This window comes from Myripristis murdjan, chromosome 24, assembly GCF_902150065.1.
Source record: "Myripristis murdjan chromosome 24, fMyrMur1.1, whole genome shotgun sequence".
Taxonomy (NCBI): domain Eukaryota; kingdom Metazoa; phylum Chordata; class Actinopteri; order Holocentriformes; family Holocentridae; genus Myripristis; species Myripristis murdjan.
Genome location: NC_044003.1, coordinates 12027181 through 12046835, shown reverse-complemented (window position 1 = coordinate 12046835; position 19655 = coordinate 12027181). Strand labels below are relative to the sequence as shown.

At 44.5% G+C, this 19655-nt stretch overlaps 1 protein-coding gene across 6 annotated transcripts in view; it reads right to left on the bottom strand.

Moving 5' to 3' along the window:
- The window catches only part of syne1a (spectrin repeat containing, nuclear envelope 1a), a 168153-nt gene that overhangs the window by 90663 nt on the left and 57835 nt on the right, over positions 1 to 19655 (bottom strand). For all 6 annotated transcript variants that reach the window (XM_030047379.1, XM_030047381.1, XM_030047382.1 and 3 more), the window contains exons 45-56: positions 18750 to 18953; positions 17787 to 17994; positions 16963 to 17075; positions 16179 to 16384; positions 15877 to 16038; positions 15504 to 15783; positions 14655 to 14827; positions 13037 to 13346; positions 12652 to 12816; positions 10381 to 10740; positions 7762 to 7898; positions 2046 to 2223 (exon numbers count right to left, since the gene is read on the bottom strand). In XM_030047379.1, coding sequence (XP_029903239.1) covers positions 2046 to 2223; positions 7762 to 7898; positions 10381 to 10740; positions 12652 to 12816; positions 13037 to 13346; positions 14655 to 14827; positions 15504 to 15783; positions 15877 to 16038; positions 16179 to 16384; positions 16963 to 17075; positions 17787 to 17994; positions 18750 to 18953 — 2496 coding nt within the window. The remainder of the gene's footprint in view (positions 1 to 2045; positions 2224 to 7761; positions 7899 to 10380; positions 10741 to 12651; positions 12817 to 13036; positions 13347 to 14654; positions 14828 to 15503; positions 15784 to 15876; positions 16039 to 16178; positions 16385 to 16962; positions 17076 to 17786; positions 17995 to 18749; positions 18954 to 19655) is intronic.

Here is a 19655-nt window from a genome sequence, read left to right as displayed (position 1 = left end):
TCAGAGTTGAGCCGATGACAGTAGCGCAGCAGGGACTACTCCACCATCTGTGCAGTCAGCACATCACTTACACACACTAGAGCGCCAGTCTCCACACACACACACACACACACACACACACACACACACAATAGCATAGAGCGTCTACATCTCTCTCTCTTGCTCTTTCTCTGTCTTTCTCTCTCTTTCCTCTGTCCATTCACTGTCTTCTTCACACTTTCCACTATTCTTCCCCCTGCCAGTGTGTAACAGTATAGCACCAATTAAGCATGACACAATGGATGTCTCCCCCCGTGCCAGCCCTCATGGAGGTCAGCCATGTGGAAACATTGTTCCACATTCCTCACCGAGTCAATAATAAATAAAACATGACTGCCTCCATATCCCTCTCTCTCCTCTGCCACCGAATCCTGTACAATGTCCTCTCTCATCCACAAAGCTATGCTAGAAACTCCTTAAGAAGCAGAAAAAAATGAACTCCTGCTGAGTCTTTGCTTTCTGTGACATCCTTTTTGGATTTAAGACACTGTAAAGAAAATAAAACGCCTCTAAAATATATGTCCTTTCTGTTTTGGCAGTTTGAAGCTGGTTCTTTTGTATAAGTATATCCTCAACTAAATGTATTAATTACCATGTTCATTACAATAATTCTTGTCCTATAATTGAGATCAGTGGTATATGAACATGGATTTAACATCTTAGTCCACACGATTAGCTCAAAACTTGTAATTTTAGTTCCTGGGTGGGAGCGTGGTGGTTCATTATTATTGAACCTGCAGATATGGACAGGTGTCTGAGAGGTAATTAACCGTCTGGTGCAGGGATGTGGGGATGTCTACCTTAGCAGACAAGCCCCTGACTCCAAGCCGGGGCCCCGGGGCCCTCTAAAGAGGCTGTCAGGCTGTTACATCTGCCAGCTTCTCAGAAGAGGGAGCGAGACAGAGACACAGAGAGACAGACAGAGAGAGACAGAGAGAAAGAGACAGAGATTTGGAAGAGAATAGGAGGAGAGACCCTGCTGTGGAGCTTTCACTTATCCCCCTTGGCTGGATGCCCACCTACAGCTTATCCAGCCTACAGCGGGTCCTGCCATTCCAACAAGCCCACCAGAGGACACTCAACAGTGGGCATGTCAATACAGACGCCCCTTTGAGCAATTTCCTACTGAAAGCGGATTGATTCTTCAGCTATTACATCATTTAACTTTTGGCGATTTCCCTCATAAGTAGCAATCTTTGCTTAGTCTGCCAAATGCACACACACAAACAAAAAAGCTTACTCAAGTTTTGTAATTGCTGGCTGGGTTCAAAAAGATGTGACTCTGGATTTAGAGTAGATCTAGGCTTCTGTGGATTTAAAATTGATCGAAGGAGTTGTGTTTTATTGTTTTTATTTAAGTATCAAACTATAAATCAACCATAGGAAAGATCAAATCAAATAAAAAAAAAATATTGTAGCTGCATAAGTCTGTTTCACAAGATGCCTCAAGAGTGAGCATGTCTGCTCTACCCATACCTGTACACCTATTGGAAAGGTGAAGGTCTCACAGGACAGGATGGGATAACTTAAAGTACAGAGGAAGTGATAAAGAGGGTTGCTACATCCATAGATGGAGTACAAACATTGCATGGGAAAACTCCTCAGCTGTAAATCAGGGATTTGCAGATAAATGTAAACCAGGAAATAATGGAGCAAAAGGGCAAAAACAGCAGAGGAAGGGTAGAAAGGCAGGAAACAAACATATGAGAAAGCAATTTTCTAACACAGTTGTTGATTCCTGCATTGGCTGGAAAACTCTGGGTGGTGTTCAGCAAGTGAATAAAAACACTCCCTCACACTGTTCTTCAGCAACAGCCATCAAACAACACACTGATTCCTAAACTATTCCTGTGGAGCCACTCAGTTACAGTATAACACTGCGTAGTAGCAGGATGAAAGTTAATATGTATAGCCAAAATCACATGTAAATGAAATCATCAAAATAAAAAGTGACAATCTCAAATGGTTACCACATTAACTGACCACTGAAGAAAAAAAATCCTTACCTGGATCCTCTGCAGAGCTGTCGAGGCCTCGGTGACGCTCTGGGGCACATCGAAGCATTTGGCGGTGCTGATCTTGGCATTGACCAGCCACTGCTGGAAGTCCCTCAGGGCGGCGCGAAACCTCTGCTCCAACAGGCGCTCCTTATTCTGACACTCCCTGGAGGCCCGAAGACTGAGGCTGGGTGACGGGAGGAAAGAAAGGGAGTCAGTTTGCTTGTTGTTGTGGTTCACTAGGATAATGCGCATTCAGTTGCACGCTTTTGTCATTGGCATCCCCCCTCTTTGTCCCATCTCTATTTCATGTGCAATTGAGCAGAAATGTCTTTAAAAGTAACCGTTTGACACAGAAAAGGGAGTCAATCACTAGCAGGAATTACAATGTACAGCAAAAGAAAGGCCTCACAGCCACAGGGAGGGTCTGCTGTGTACTGAACATATATTACCAGACTCCTATTGCCTTAAACAAAGTAGATATGCATGCAGATGTTTAGGTGCTGTAGATACTGTACTGGCAATATGGAGCAGGAGGAGAAATGGTGGCCTGGGAGATGAGAAATGGGCAGGTGGAGAACTGGAGAAGTGGGTGAAGTGGAAGGAATGAGTGTCAGGGCAGAAAGGGAGAGTGGGGGAAGGGGGTGATGAGTACAGCGTTGGAGGGGGTTGAGAGGAAACATATGAGGAGGGGCAAGAGTTCAGAGGGGTGACAGGATGGAGAGAACAAGGAACGACAGAGTAAGAAGGAGGGAAAACGGCAGGGTGACAGGGAAAGGTGAAAATATACTACAGGGATACTTTGACATTTTGAATGTCAGTGGGTTATATTTGTTCGCCAGAAACTTATCAAATTCTGGGAATTGGTTTTTCTCCTGTATGTTTATTCTTCAGCAGCATCACTGAAGCTAAGGAGCTACATGAGCTTAAGCTTGTGTCTTTCCTTTTGGATTCAGCGAAAACCAGTAATAATAGTAACAAGGTATTTTAAGTAAACTGAGGGACAAACATAGTACAATCTCCCTTGATGTGATACATGTCTGTTGAGGAAAAAAAAAAAGAAAATAAAATGCAAATTAAATTAAAAATGTTGAAGTAACCCTGTGGACAACCACTCTGAGGGTTTTGGGAATTTCAATTCAATTTCAATTTTATTTATTTATTTATATAGCCCAGAATCACAAATTACAAATTTGTCTCAAAGGGCTTTACAGGAAATACAACATCCTCTGTCCTTAGACCCTCATAAAAAGGAATGAATAAAAGGACATTGCAAACATTCCATTCAAGACACCATTCATAGAAGTCACATGTTAAGATAAAAGGATATGATTCCATGTAACATTTAAGGAGTGAACATTTGTATCACCATAAAACTCCTTGCAGATGAGACTCAACATTTATGACACAGTTAAAAAACTTGCACAAAGTATCAATATATACACTATATTACCAAAAGTATTCGCTCACCTGCCTTTACTCATACTATGAACTGAAGTGCCATCCCATTCCTAACCCATAGAGTTCAATATGATGTCGGTCCACCTTTTGCAGCTATTACAGCTTCAACTCTTCTGGGAAGACTGTCCACAAGGTTGAGGAGAGTGTTTATAGGAATTTTTGACCATTCTTCCAAAAGCGCATTGGTGAGGTCACACACTGATGTTGGTCGAGAAGGCCTGGCTCTCAGTCTCCGCTCTAATTCATCCCAAAGGTGTTCTATCGGGTTCAGGTCAGGACTCTGTGCAGGCCAGTCAAGTTCATCCACACCAGACTCTGTCATCCATGTCTTTATGGACCTTGCTTTGTGCACTGGTGCACAGTCATCTTGGAAGAGGAAGGGGCCCGCTCCAAACTGTTCCCACAAGGTTGGGAGCATGGAATTGTCCAAAATGTTTTGGTATCCTGAAGCATTCAAAGTTCCTTTCACTGGAACTAAGGGGCCAAGCCCAGCTCCTGAAAAACAACCCCACACCATAATTCCTCCTCCACCAAATTTCACAGTCGGCACAATGCAGTCTGAAATGTACCGTTCTCCTGGCAACCTCCAAACCCAGACTCGTCCATCAGATTGCCAGATGGAAAAGCGTGATTCATCACTCCAGAGAACGCGTCTCCACTGCTCTAGAGGCCAGTGGCGGCGTGCTTTACACCATTGCATCCGATGCTTTGCATTGCACTTGGTGATGTGTGGCTTGGCTGCAGCTGCTCGGCCATGGAAACCCATTCCATGAAGCTCTCTGCGTACTGTACTTGGGCTAATCTGAAGGTCACATGAAGTTTGTAGCTCTGTAGCAATTGACTGTGCAGAAAGTCGGCGACCTCTTTGCACTATGCGCTTCAGCATCCGCTGACCCCTCTCCGTCACTTTACGTGGCCTACCACTTCGTGGCTGAGTTGCTGTTGTTCTCAAACGCTTCCATTTTGTTATAATAGAGCTGACAGTTGACTGTGGAATATTTAGGAGCGAGGAAATTTCACGACTGGATTTGTTGCACAGGTGGCATCCTATGACAGTTCCACGCTGGAATTCACTGAGCTCCTGAGAGCGGCCCATTCTTTCACAAATGTCTTGTTTCACAGTCTGCATGCCTGAGTGCTTGATTTTATACACCTGTGGCCAGGCCAAGTGATTAGGACACCTGATTCTGATCATTTGAATGGGTGAGCGAATACTTTTGGTAATATAGTGTATATATATACACTATATTACCAAAAGTATTCGCTCACCTGCCTTTACTCATACTATGAACTCAAGTGCCATCCCATTCCTAACCCATAGAGTTCAATATGATGTCGGTCCACCTTTTGCAGCTATTACAGCTTCAACTCTTCTGGGAAGACTGTCCACAAGGTTGAGGAGAGTGTTTATAGGAATTTTTGACCATTCTTCCAAAAGCGCATTGGTGAGGTCACACACTGATGTTGGTGGAGAAGGCCTGGCTCTCAGTCTCCGCTCTAATTCATCCCAAAGGTGTTCTATCGGGTTCAGGTCAGGACTCTGTGCAGGCCAGTCAAGTTCATCCACACCAGACTCTGTCATCCATGTCTTTATGGACCTTGCTTTGTGCACTGGTGCACAGTCATGTTGGAAGAGGAAGGGGCCCGCTCCAAACTGTTCCCACAAGGTTGGGAGCATGGAATTGTCCAAAATGTTTTGGTATCCTGAAGCATTCAAAGTTCCTTTCACTGGAACTAAGGGGCCAAGCCCAGCTCCTGAAAAACAAGCCCACACCATAATTCCTCCTCCACCAAATTTCACAGTCGGCACAATGCAGTCTGAAATGTACCGTTCTCCTGGCAACCTCCAAACCCAGACTCGTCCATCAGATTGCCAGATGGAAAAGCGTGATTCATCACTCCAGAGAACGCGTCTCCACTGCTCTAGAGGCCAGTGGCGGCGTGCTTTACACCATTGCATCCGACGCTTTGCATTGCACTTGGTGATGTGTGGCTTGGCTGCAGCTGCTCGGCCATGGAAACCCATTCCATGAAGCTCTCTGCGTACTGTACTTGGGCTAATCTGAAGGTCACATGAAGTTTGTAGCTCTGTAGCAATTGACTGTGCAGAAAGTCGGCGACCTCTTTGCACTATGCGCTTCAGCATCCGCTGACCCCTCTCCGTCACTTTACGTGGCCTACCACTTCGTGGCTGAGTTGCTGTTGTTCCCAAACGCTTCCATTTTGTTATAATAGAGCTGACAGTTGACTGTGGAATATTTAGGAGCGAGGAAATTTCACGACTGGATTTGTTGCACAGGTGGCATCCTATGACAGTTCCACGCTGGAATTCGCTGAGCTCCTGAGAGCGGCCCATTCTTTCACAAATGTCTTGTTTCACAGTCTGCATGCCTGAGTGCTTGATTTTATACACCTGTGGCCAGGCCAAGTGATTAGGACACCTGATTCTGATCATTTGAATGGGTGAGCGAATACTTTTGGTAATATAGTGTATATATATAAAATAAGTAAGAACTAAGATGAAGAATATAGATGTGAGATGTGAGAAAGTAATTAATAGGCATCACACTATTTGGCAATGGGTGAAGATTACAGGAGGAGGAGGGGGGGGTGGAAGAGGTGATGGAAAGGATGACAGCGAGGAAACAAGGTGAGCAGCTGTTTGAGCAAGAGGTACTGTCCAAAGGGAGGCATGAAAAACTGACAACAAGGCAAAAACACACACAAACACCCACCTACCCAAACACACACACACACACACTGACACTTTTTAATGGACACACATGCACATGAGTACCCTTGAGTTTTAATGATGCAATGGGGGCATGAAAGGGGAATGCAGAAGGGATAGCTTGGGAGTGGGAGAAGCACTTTTTTCTGCTGTGACAGACAAAATCTGACATGAGCTAAAGGGGAGGGGAGAGGGTGAACGCTGCCCCTTTCCCTCCTCTATCTCTTTTCCTTTCCTTCTTTTTTTCCCTTCTCTCTCCTCCTCCCTCTCTCCGCAGTGCTTAATGCAGGACAGGTGCAAAGAGCTTGCAGGCCAAGTCTATAAAAGACCAGAAAGCCAAGGGGAGTGAGAAGGGTCCTGTTTTTGCCAATCACCAGCCAAAAAAATTTACCCACCACAGCTTCTCTGACATATTGACCTCATTCAAGCTGCCTGCCAATTAACGTTTAGTCACAGGGCTTGGCCATATTCCCCTGCAATATCTTAAAAGCAGCAGTGTGGTTCAAAATACTATGCACCTAAAGAGATAATTCATGCTAGCAGCTCATACTTGTGTGTGTGTGTGGATGTTTATGTGCATGCATGTTGCACACATGGTTGCTGTATGTGCATGTAGACACTATTGCTCTTTAAAAAGGCTTCAAATGGTGTGTTCACAAACAAGCGCTAAATGAACACAGACTCACTTGCAGACTCAATAGCAGGCAATTAGAGCTCAGTATAAACAGACTCAAGCATGCAATGTGTCTGCAGGGGGAAAAAAATCTATCCAAATGTGTTTGATTTCCTCAAGAGCACACTCTCAGCCTTGCATAAAATGAAACTGGGGAACGATGCCACCGACCAAAACAAAAACAGCGAACAAGTGGAGGTTAGGAAGGACAGGAGGATAAATGTCGCTTAGCAACCAGTGGCTCCCCGCTCCTTGCTTTTTGTCACCTTTCACCTTCATCTGGCTGGCTGACACACAAACACACTTCACAACTTTTTCCTTACGCACATGCACACGCGCACTTCCTCTAACACAAATAAAGTTATAAAACTGTGTGCACCCTCCTGCCAACTCATGCACAGACATGTGAGCTGTGTTTAGGGAAGACACTGCCCTCGCAGTTCTGCGGCTCTTGTTTTAATTTGTTGAATGAGCACTTTATGCCCCAAGCCTGCAAAACCGCCATTCCATTTAGTCTCATATGCAGTCTTAAAAATCTGACCGTGGAATGAGATAATCCCTCTTGTTTCCAACGATCCAAAAAATCCTGAAACAAGTGAAACATCATGGGAAGCAGAGGGATTCTCGTCCTATTGACAGATTGTTTGACTTGACTTGACTTTAAGAAAAGACAGATTTTAAGACTGTGTATGAGGCTGAACGACCTGTTGAGATGGATCATTTTTTTGCAGTGCATCAATCTCTTTATGCACAAGACCGATTACTCACAAAGCTACTAAAGATTTATTTCATCCTGTAAACAAACACAGGAATATTTTTCCTCTTGACACTATCTACTGGAGTAGAGTGTTTCTTCTCACCTGTTGTGCTGCTTGATAAGAGCGGTGACCCGCTCTGATTGGGTGCCCAGGTCTCTGGAGTAGCGCACGAGGTCATTCAGCTGCCCTTTCAACTTCTCCGCCATCGGCTCGGCGCTCTGCAAGCCCTCCAGTATGTCCTGAACAACGCAAAACACGCACCAGTCAGCTCAGTGTTTATGTGTGTGTGTGTGTGTGTGTGGTGTGTGTCAAGGAGAGACAAGCACCCAGTGGATCTGGATGACACCCTTTAGTGTCTGCACATGCATTCCTATTCACACCCTGGTTCGGTCCTTTTCACTCTTCTCACACACAAACACACACGCACACACACTCACAGTGCTGCTGGTACAATAGCATTTCTGTTCTTCGCGGAGCGTGTGGCAGGAAGGAGCCGTGGAGAAGGTTCTCCCGCTCTCCTCCAGCGTGCCTCACATTCTGCACTCACACAGTCATGAAATTCCCTCCCATGAAATATGTACAACCTCTCTCTCTCTCTGTCTCTCTCTCTCTCTCCCTCTCCCTCTCTCTTTCTGACGTGCTGCTAATAAACACTCCTCCCTCCCCCCTCACACACACACTCAGTCATTACTGCACTCTACTTACACTCTTGCTAGTTCCTCATGCTCTCTCGTCTTCACTCTCCCGATCTGTCTGCGTCCCTCCCTCTCTCCTCCCCTTCTTGTCTGGTCTCTCTCACTTTCCCCTGCCCTCCTGGACTTGCTGCTCTCTCCTCCCCTCTCCCTCCCCTCCCCTCCTCACTTCCCTATCCTCTAGCTTTTTCTGTTACTTTCTCTCCTCCTTTCCTCTCTCTCTTCCTCCCCTCCCTACTCCTTACACACTTATTGCCTCTAACACTGTTTTTCCTCTTCCTCACTCTCTCACGCTCCCGCTCCCTCTCCCTCTCCTTCTCCCTCTCCCTCTCCCTCTCCTTCTGCCTCGCTCTCTCCCGGTGGAATTCAGCTGTCAGCCCTCGCAGATGCTAGAGGGTTCAAACGCACGCAAACGAGCGCGTAACACAAACACGGCTGGACACAGGAAGCAGGCTGGAGGAGGAGAGAAAGAAAAGGAGGAGGAGGAGGGTTGGGGGAAGGACTCCTCCTCTGTTCTTTGACAGCCCCACATTGAGGAAAACAGGAGAAAAGGCACGGCCGAAGAAGCCTGAGGAAGAGTACGAGGGGTGTGTATGCACAGCACTGCCGGCGTGCCCTTGACAATACAGAGAAATAGTCGCACCGTAAACATCCTGTGGTGGTTAGAGGCAGAGGGGCAGGGAGGAGGAGGAGGAGGAAGAGCATCCAAGAAACAACCTCAGCAGCAGGAAAAGACATCACTGAAAGACTTTGTGTACAGAGTGGAAGAAAAGGGGGGAGGACAGGGACAGGGAAGACTGGGGAGAAAGAGATAGTGGAAAAGAATGGCAGAAAGCCGACAAGAAATGGGGAGGGGGGGGGGCGCAGGAGGAAGAGCAGAGAGCGACAGAAAGAGAACGAAACAGTGAAGGGATTGTAGCTGTCACTCCACAGTCATCCAGGCAAAGCTGATTTACAAACTTAATCTGTTTTTAGTCTGGATTTACAAATAGAATGGATAATTACTGAAAGCATAGCTGAATATAGAAGATGCATGTCTGCACATTGCATGTGTGTGCGTGTGTGTGTGTGTGTGTGTGTGAGGTCTTTTCAATCAACCAACACTAATCATTGTCCTCAAAATTAACATTGCGAATTACAACGTCTCCCAGTGTTTTTGTTTTTTCTAGGTTACTATAACAGTCAATTTTTTTATATATATTACAATATGGTCAAAACTGTGTCTTTATTGCCCCATTAGATATTCAGTTAGGAAACATCTTTGTGCTTTGGGTTTATTAAATGGATTTATTATATTTTGTTATGGAAATCCAATATGGAGTCTTGTCTGGCTGTACTCCCTTTTTCCCCCATGTTTCTCTTTTACCACTCCTATATTAGGGAAGCTTTTGACCACACTTAATTGTCACTTTATTGGCTTCTGTGTCTGACTGCATACACCATACATGGAGCCTCCAGTCTGGTCTACGGAATTGCCTATTTTCAGTTACCATCATCATCATCATCTACAAATCAACCCTCAACAAAAAAAATTTGAGACAACTATTCCAAGCAGATAAACAGAGAATGGCCACTCTCCTCTCATTTGAAGGAACAGTTCACCCATAATACAAAAACAGACATTTTCACTCTTGCAATCAGTCAGTCCTGAGCTTACCCACTACATACAAATTTGGAGTGGATAGATACAAGTTGCTGGTGTCCTTTTGCAGGAAATAGTTCCAAATAAAACCCTTTGCCCCTGAGAGCTGTAGATTAGGTTGTTTATCCTTGTCATTGCTTTTAGAAAGAAGTTTTGCTGATGAGATTTCACATTTTGATGGTTTGAGCTCCATAAATAAATACCTATCCAGCACCATTGTATATGGGTGAACAGTGACAGGAAAGACTGTGTCAGATGGGAAATGTCGCCAAATCACACAGAAACTATCTGTATAGACTGCACCTAAAGAGTATGTGGGAAAATATCTTTTTTTTTTTTTTTTTTGTATTTTGTATCAACTGTTCCTTTAATCAAATCATACTCTACCTTTGCCAGCTGCCACCCCTCCACTGCCTCCTCCCCGTTGCTCCGCCCTTCCGCCCGCATCAGCTCCTGGCTCCACCCCCTCAGCCGCCCGTCAAGCTCCCGTAGCTCCTCCTCCAGCCGGGCGGTCAGATGTCTGTACTCCTCCTCTGAGGCTGCTGCAGTGGCCAGGGCCCCCTCTAGGCCGTCCCGGGCCCTCAAGGCAGCCCCCTCCCACTGCTCCAGAGCCTGAGCCAGCGCCCCCAGCTGTCGGTCCATGGCCTCACAGCCTCCCGCCGCCGTGTGCTCTGCTGTAGATGCCGCGCTCCGACGCACCCGGCTCAAGCGCTCGCGGCCCTCCAGCAGCCGGCACTCCACACGTTCCTGATGGATGGAGGCGGGGAGGGAGGGATAGAGAGGAGACAAAGTTGCTACGGAAACTGTGGCTACGGAAACTGCAACCTCCGGATGTACTGCCGATTCTATTTAAAGCTGCCAACATAGAGGTTGTTTTTTTTTTTTCCCCAGACGTCACTCGCTCCATCACTTTCTATCTTTATCTCTCACTCTTTCATTCTGTCTTTGCACACTTTTGATGTACATTTTTTGTTTTACCATTTTTACTCTCCTCATGCTATTTTGCTTTATTCTTTCTCTCCTTCCATTTTCCTGATTTCTACGCTTCCTCACCCTCTCTCTCTGTCTCCATCTCATTCTGAATTGAAAGGTAGCACTTGGGAGATGGAGGGTGTGAAAAGCAAACACTTGAGTGTGATGTGATAGCAGCAAGCTGATGGAGTGAATAAAAGGGGGGGAAAAGCTGCATTCAACCAGGTCTGTGTCTGTGAGTGGAAGGATATGAACATTAACCTTGAGACCATGAATGGAAAATGAAAATACACCAATTAGCCTGAGTATACACGGGATTATAATTCCACTTGTATTAAAATGCTGCACACTGTGGCTTTGCAAACACACATTCATAACGTGATAATTAGGACCCATGTGTGAAATTTAAATGCAAATCAATATTTCCTCACATATTTTTCCGCCTCTGTAAATGTGGAATCATTGAACAGGGAAAAGCTTGGGCATTAATTCCATTTCTACTCTCTTTTAGCTTTTTTTTTTTTTTTTTTTTTTTTGCAGGGTAATAGAACAACTCATAAGCAAAATGTGCCCAGTGGCATCAAAACATTCAGCTGTGATATGGGAACAAACTGAGCAGCAATTCCTATTCCCTACATGGAGGTTTGCCCTCCTCTGTAGACGGTGTGCCTACAGTTGTACACCAAGATTAGATATTGTAGGTTCAGGCAATTCAACAAGGAGTTGCCTTAGCAACATATCATAGAAATAACACCTTTAAACTGAGACTGGGTATAGTTTCACACACTCACCCCCAGTGCTGACAGACCAATGCAACCTGGAGGTGTGCCCATAACTTGCACTCAAAGCTGTATTATTTCAAAGAGGTATTGTTTACTGTTTCAGCTGCTTCAAAACAAAAGCAGAACATCTCTCAGTAATACTGGGCTATAACATAATTAGGATTTACTCTTACAGTATGCACATACAGAGGTAACAGGATGGGAGGCAGTCAGCAGGAATGAAGTGTTCTCTTCACGAGGATAATTATACAAAGACATTAGTAAACATTATGAGCAACTGATCTTTAATTTGATAAGTAAATGTTACATCATTTGGTTTAGTAATGATGTTCTATTTGCACAAAAACTGAGAGCACCTGAGCCCATCCCACAGCACACCAGTCTGCCTCACTGCTCCACTACTGGAGCTATGCTTCCTTCATAGGCTTTTGTGTCAGATAGCATACAGTGTTATTTCCTAAATTATGAATTTGAAAGCCTTTTTACAGGAATTGTGTAACTCAGAAATTGTTTCTTTGCAAATCCCTGTAGTGACAAGTCTATATATACCATATGTAGAAAACTCTGCACAAGGGTCAAAATAAAGAGTCAGCCAATGACAACGATGCTGGAGCAGACAGATGTTCAGCATGTTGTTGGCTGAAGTTCAGTTTAAAGGACGGTTCAATAAGGGAGGGCATACTGGATATTAAGGGGACAAACACCTATGATCTTTCAGACCAGATCCATCACTTAAATGACCTGCCACTTTGTGCCCTACATCTGTTTCTTGTGGATTCCTGCATTTAAGGAGCAAATACACAGGATCTAAATGATTGATGTGTCCCAGGCTCTATTCCTGAATCCCTATTGTGCACTAATGTATGTGAAGATTATCTGTTTGAAAGATGACTCTCTGCCTTACCCTCACTTCAGACAGCCTCCTTTTGATGGAAGTGGAGTCTCCTGATGTATCAGACCAATGCTGCAGCTCCTCCCCTGCAGACATTAGCCAATCAGTGAGCTCCCTGACAGCCTCCAAGTATTCCTGGTGCTCCAAAACAACAGCCTGCGCCCGACGCACTCTCTCCTAAACAATGGGCAAAGGTGATCAGAAAAGACTGTAAAATAAGAATTTCAAGTGCAATGCAAAACAGTTTTTTTGCAGTGTAAAATAGAAATGACAAAGTAAGCTAAAGAGATTCAGGATTTTGTTTCTTGGAGGACAGCCCTGAAGTCACATATCATATGTTTTTTCCTGTTTGTGTGAGAATATATATGAAAAATAAACAAAATAACATCATCCACACCTCTACCAAGGCTGTGAGGTCATCAAACTGTGCCTGCAGCTGGGTGCGAGCACCATGGTTAAAGCTGACATCACCAGTCTTCTTGAAGAGCTCTCTGGCCTTTTCCTCCAGGCTGGACAGCGCCACCTGGTGGTCTTCCAGATCAGCCAGCAAGGTTCGCAATCTGTCCAGCTGGGAGGCCTTCTCCCTGGGGCCCGGCTGGGGTGTGAGAGGGGCACAAACCTCCCCCTCCACAGCCTTCATCCAGCAACGAAGCTGGGCTGCACTGTCCAGGTAGCCGCCCCACTGGGACACAGTCCACTCCAATCGACTGGAGGGGACAGAGCGGATGTCAGTGTTAGTCTATGAGAGGTGCAAATGGGAAATATCCTTGATGAATGAACAGAGGAAATCCAAGCATGTACAATATAAATATCTGTTACAGACTACAGATCATAAACTCAGTAGTATAATCTGATTATCTTCAGTTAGTTTTGGACTCCAGATAGCAGATTTATTATGAAGCATTTGCAGATGTATAAATTATATTATTTCTAATTATAAAAGCTGGATTTGTTTTTGCTTTTCTCAAACCAGCAAGCAGTAGCCGTAATTTGATTGCCCGAAACAAATTACATATAATATCTATACCGTAATGTTAAAAAACAAAAAAACAAAAAGAAACATATTTTGTACCTTTTGACTCTACAATACAGATACTGTGTGCACCTCAGACACAGGATATTGCCCAGAAACATAGGGAGTAATATTAGTTTACCACCTTTAATAGGGTGGTCGAAACACACGCAGACACAGATACACACATGTATGCATGCACAGACACACGCAGACACACACACACACACACACAATTTCCCTTGCCCCATCTGTTCCCCCTGCACACACCAATAACACCAATTTCCAAGCATGCACTCAAATACGCACACACGTACACACACACACACACACACACACACCTCTATTTCACCTGCTACCTCTTGCCTCCCACTATCCTTCTCCCCTTAAAACACAAACACAACCCATTTGTGACCCACCATTTGCCATCCGCCATTTAGTCCCTAATGAGATCAATTTATTCTAGCAGGCGGGGCAATAATTGCTCAGTTCAGCACACACACAAGCACGCACGCCCACACACACCTGCATATGTGCACGCACACACAACAGCACGCTCTAACTCAGATACATCAATCAGGGTTACAAAATGAGACAAATACTTCTCATTATGTACTTAACCTAATGGTAATTAATGACATTGAGACATCAGTCTCACATGATAAAAATAACCTGTTCCCATGAGAAAGGATTTTTTGGCACACAGGTAAATGGCCTGTATATCACCCAGGGGTGAAGGCTTTAATGGCACATTTAACCACAGAATAAAGGTAAATCAAGAATGGCTACAATGAAAATGATCAGATCAGTTGTTCATAGCAATTTGGCCAGATTAATTTAATTCTCCCATAATGTGATGACACAGGAATTGGAGTTTCTATGTGTTACTCATTCTGCATAATTGTGGTACATGAATGCCTTTAAAACTATTGTAAGGATATCTTGTCAGTACTATGCCATCAGATTATGTTCCAGGTGACGCTTAGAGGTGAAGGTTGACTACCTGTGGCAGCTCATGGCAGTCACTAGCAGTGTGGCCCACGCGTCCTCCACTTCCTGAAGCTGAGAGCGGATCACTTCCTGTCCGGCTTCCCCATAGCTGCGCAAGGCCAACTCGCCCTTACCCATTGCCATGTTCAGCTTGACCTCGCCCTCACCCTTCAAAAGCAGGATATCCTGCCCAAAAAAACAGAACAGGGTCAGGACAAACTGAATTTGCTTAGCACAGTTTGGGGTAAAAACTTTCCCAAGTAAACAGCCCCCTCTTGTGTTTATTTTAAAAAATATCCTGAAAGTCTGCTACATAAAGGTCTATCAAAGTGTGAAAACAGTGTTATGTGTATGCAGAGTGATGAATAATCAGTAGATTACAGAGTGTTCAGGGTTTTGATTGCAGAGTGATATGAATGAATAGTGATATATATAGACTGCTGTATATCCAAGTTCACCGTCCTTTTGAACTTGGCCCATGCTGTGTGAATAAGTAAAACTGGTAAACTGGGTACCAGTCAGAAATGTCTCTCTGCATAGAATAGATTAAAATCTGCAGAGTAAAAAAAAATAATTTTTCAGTTGGTGGATCAAAAAAATTCAGCAGTGAGAAGAAAATGAAAAAGCAGATTTGCACACTGTATTGTAACTCCCAGTGAATTCACAATCATTTTAGTTTCTCTGCAAAATCAAAACATTGTTTAGTCAAACTTGTTGGGAGCTACAACACTGTATGCAGATCCCCTTTTTCATCTTCCTGCCAATGTCTCACCACACCTGCACCACCAAGACAGACTTTTGTAAATTTATGGTACTTGGGTAATAGAATGACTCTGTCATGTTTCGGTGTTTCCGATCTTACCTGGACAGTCTCCAGCCTCTGCTCCAACTGCTCCTTCGTCCCCATGGTGCTGTCTACCGTCCCCAGTCTCTCCTGGATCTCCTCCAGCCAGGCCCAAACCCCCTGCAGTGTCTCCCCAAAGGCCTGGCACTCCTGGCAGCCTCGCAGCCTCTCCCTGGCTGCCTTCAGGAGGGCCTGGTGCTCCATTTGGAGTTGGCCCGTCACCCTCACCTCTCCTCCTGACCCTCGACCTGCCTCGGACAAAGACTGAGCCTCCTGGCAGAGACGCTCCACAGAGCCCCTAGGAAGAGACAGTTACATGTTATTGTTGTGTCAGAATATTTGAAAGTGAAGATTTCAAAGAGCTGATGTCTTCACACACAAATGGACATACCGTCTTGTTAGCAGCTCCCTGTGGAGGTTCTCCATTCTCTCCAGCTCTTCTGTGCTGTCTGGGGCTCCTTGCTGGCTCTCTGCCCTGAGAACAGGCTCCTTCTTCAGGCTGAGCTCCATCTGCTGCAACCAGCCTCTTATAACCTCCACGCTGTCATCAAAGCTGTGGGAGGAGAGAGGGGGGAGAGGAGAGGCAAAAGAAGATAATTCATCCATATTCATCCATATTCATATAGATACAAACTCAAACACTAAAACATTTAAAACTAAAACAACTAAAACGCAGTAAGACTGACCACTCACCGTTTTAGAAGGTCTATGCTGTCCTCCAGGTCTCGTTGGCTCTGAGAGCATCCATCCAGGTAGCCCGTCCACACCCTCTGACAAGAGGAGAGATGTTCCTGAACCTGTGCAGCCCCAGCCTTGGGCAGGTGGAGCTGCAGCCTCTCAGCTTCCTCACAAACCTGGTGTAGACGCTGCTCACCCTCAGACGCACGCTCTTGTAACACCTGTGGATGTAAGGGGGAGGAACATGTGGCTGATAAAGCCTGAAGTTTCCATGATAAATGTTCAAGAGTCAAAATTATAGACCCTTAAAAGTACACTATGCACAATGCTTAGGATTGATTGAAGTGAGGCCCTCATTTCAAGGGATCACTGGCAATTTTACATATAGTACCTTTAAGACTCCTCTTCAATGGGAATCTCAGACTGAGAAATGTTTACTTACATCAGTGACAGTGATACATAATTGTCATACATAATGTGTGTGTGTGCACTTGTCAGGCTGATACAAGGCACGTTCAAGACAATGATGTATTCCTTCTAAATACAAGTGGAGGACAATGGGGATCATGTGAAAATTTGCATCTAAGGTGTAAAATTCATTGTCATTGGCCAAAGGTCAATATAAATATTCACAGTAGTAGAATGAACTGCAATTTTCTCAAGTGCTATTGACCATCACAGAGTTTGACAGCATACAGGTACAGAGGTGTCTGAAACCCAACTTACCTGAATTTGCCTTAGCACTACAGTAACATCACCATGGGAAAAAATAAGAGCGCGATATGAAAAAGTACTGTACCTTCAGCCTGTGCAACTTGGCTCCAAGGATGGCAACATCTCCTGATTGGTTAGAACATTCTGTCAGCTCCGCCTTCAGATCTGCCAGCCAGGAGTGGAAGTCTTGGACGAGATCTGCTTCGAGGAAAAGGAAGAACAGATGAAAAGAGTCAAAGGTTGAAAAAAATGATAGAGGGAGAAGTTGAGGGAAACTGATGTGTGGGAGAATGGAGGCAGAGAGGAAATGGGAGTGAAGGAGCCAGAGGGAGGAGAGCGGGCAGAGGAGGATGCGCTTAGGCAGATGGGATGTGTGGGTGTGTCCGCACGGTGCAGCGCTGGGTTGCCTTGGCAACAAGCCCAAAAGGACTCCCTCGAGAGCAGATGTGACGAGAGCGACATTACTCTCCGAGGCACAGGTGTGTGTCGGCGCAACGAGAGTGCGCCAGTGTGCCAGACAGTGTGTGTCAGTGGAGTGTGTGTTGTAAGTGGGCGGTTTCAGAGGGCTCTAGGGAAAAATCGAGGATAATCAAGACTAAGTCTGTTGCATCGCTACCGTATAAAGACTGCATCATGTTGTGCTGCAGTGTTTTAGTGGGTGATTATCGGATATTTAGTGTTATTTGACATTTTAGCTCTTCTTATTATCATAAAGTCAATTATGGCGGCTATCAGACAGCAGCTGTGGTCAAATCAATTACTCAACATATTAAAGGAAAGTTTAAAAAAAATCTTTCTTGGAAACAGTTTCATCAGCCATCAAACTGAATTTATTGGTCTTAAATCTAACTCTACAAAGCACAATCTAACCACAAAATCCAGAACAAAATGCTAATTGACATCCTGTACCGTTGAAGTGGAGCTGCAGCCCATCCTGCAGGCTCCCCCTGGTCCTGGCACAGCGCTGGGCCACAGCCTCTGTTCGCTTGGCAATGGAGGTGAGGTCAGAGGATAGGCGAGACAGCTCCTGGGAGGGATGCGACCTACATAGAGCGCTCAGAGCCTCTCTAGCCGAGTCCATATCAGCCCTCTGCTGCTGCACGACACTCTGCAGGTCCTGTAACCAGAGCGAAGTGAGAAATCAGAGACAAAAGTTTTACATGCATCATTTACAATACATTTTGGAGTCAGTAGGGACACACACGATCCTTCATTAGGAGGCCTTAATGACTGACCCTGAACTCTGACCTCCAGGTAGAGTGGGAAAGAGAAAATTTCTCCTTCAGAGATCAACAGAGTATTAAACCATTCACATTGTTGTGCCTCTTAGCCCCTCTTGGCTTGGAGTGCCGTACTCCAGGTAGATGCTAAAAAATTAACTCAAGAGCCACTTGAGCTATCTTTTGTCCTGCTGTAATCACCACACCATATTAAATATAGCTAATTGTGCTAGTGAGGTCATAAATTAAGCTAATGAACATATTAATTAGCAAATATTTCTGTGTCAGCATACTTGTCTTTATACAACACATGGGGAATTTGTATAAACTTTTAAAGCTTTAAGGGGTATAGCAGTCTCAAGAGTATCTGGTTTTCCTCATCAGTATGAAAATTTATGCAGCAAGGTGTTCCAGCATCTAATGTGATCAACTACTTTATATGGGGAACCTGTAGTGTAATTATGAAGTTTCTGTCATGTGTTGTTGTTAAGTCACTTTGTTCACAAGAATGTATATGAGGACAAAGAAATGTCACCTTGACAATGTGCTGCACACCATGTGTGCTTTCAGAAGACATGAAAAAGAAAAATGGTAACGAAGCATCACTTCATTGTTACCACAGATGACAGTAAAATGAATGATAGCGCTGTACCTTGACTGTGCCAATGTCTTCTGGGGAAGTGGCTTCAGTGAGGTCAGACAGGGAACCCTCAACTGTCTCCAGCCGCTCGGCCATCTGGGACATGAGGTCCTCCAGACGCTGCTTCTGGAAGCTGAAGTAGGTCAGAGTGTGTTTGGCCTGGTTGTACACCTCCTGCGCATGGGCCATTTTCTTCCTCAGGTCTGACTCCAGGACCTGGTTACACGTGAGACATTTAACAACAATACACAGCCCATATCGAGTATAAACAATTAAAAAAAAAAGGTGATAATTGAGAATAGTAGCGCCCTGTATTGGATTCAGTCACAAAATATGTGACTGTATGAGGAAAATAAAGTGAAATGTTCTCTCCACATCTTAAGCTGTATGAGTCTTAGATTAAAGCAATTTTTTGCAGTACATATTTTACAGTGTGCTGTGGCTTTATAGTAATTGTTGTTTGAGTTACATACTTAATCCATCATCAAAAACAGTGTGAAGGGGGCATCCAAACTGGCCCAATATAGAAGTGAATAATAAGAATGAAGAAAGGCAGAGAGAGAGAGATTTTAAAATATAGACTTTTGTATCAATTTCAGCTCCATATTAAGTAATTATAATAAGTAATATCAGTGAGTTATAACATACAACAGAGGGTACTGCACCTGCAGACACAGACTGCAGCACCGTGATGCTAACAACCACAACATACAACATTTGGAGCAGTATCAGGCATTTTAATTAATAACTGCATTCTGGTCATCTACCAATGAATAAATAATTTCTCGTAAAAAGACGATTGGCTCATCACTGTTGCCATTTTTACTACCAGCAGTTGTTATTAGGAATCGGAATTGGTTGTTATTAGGAATTTTTCAATAATCGGTACTGTAATTTTGATTTATATGATGGGCAATA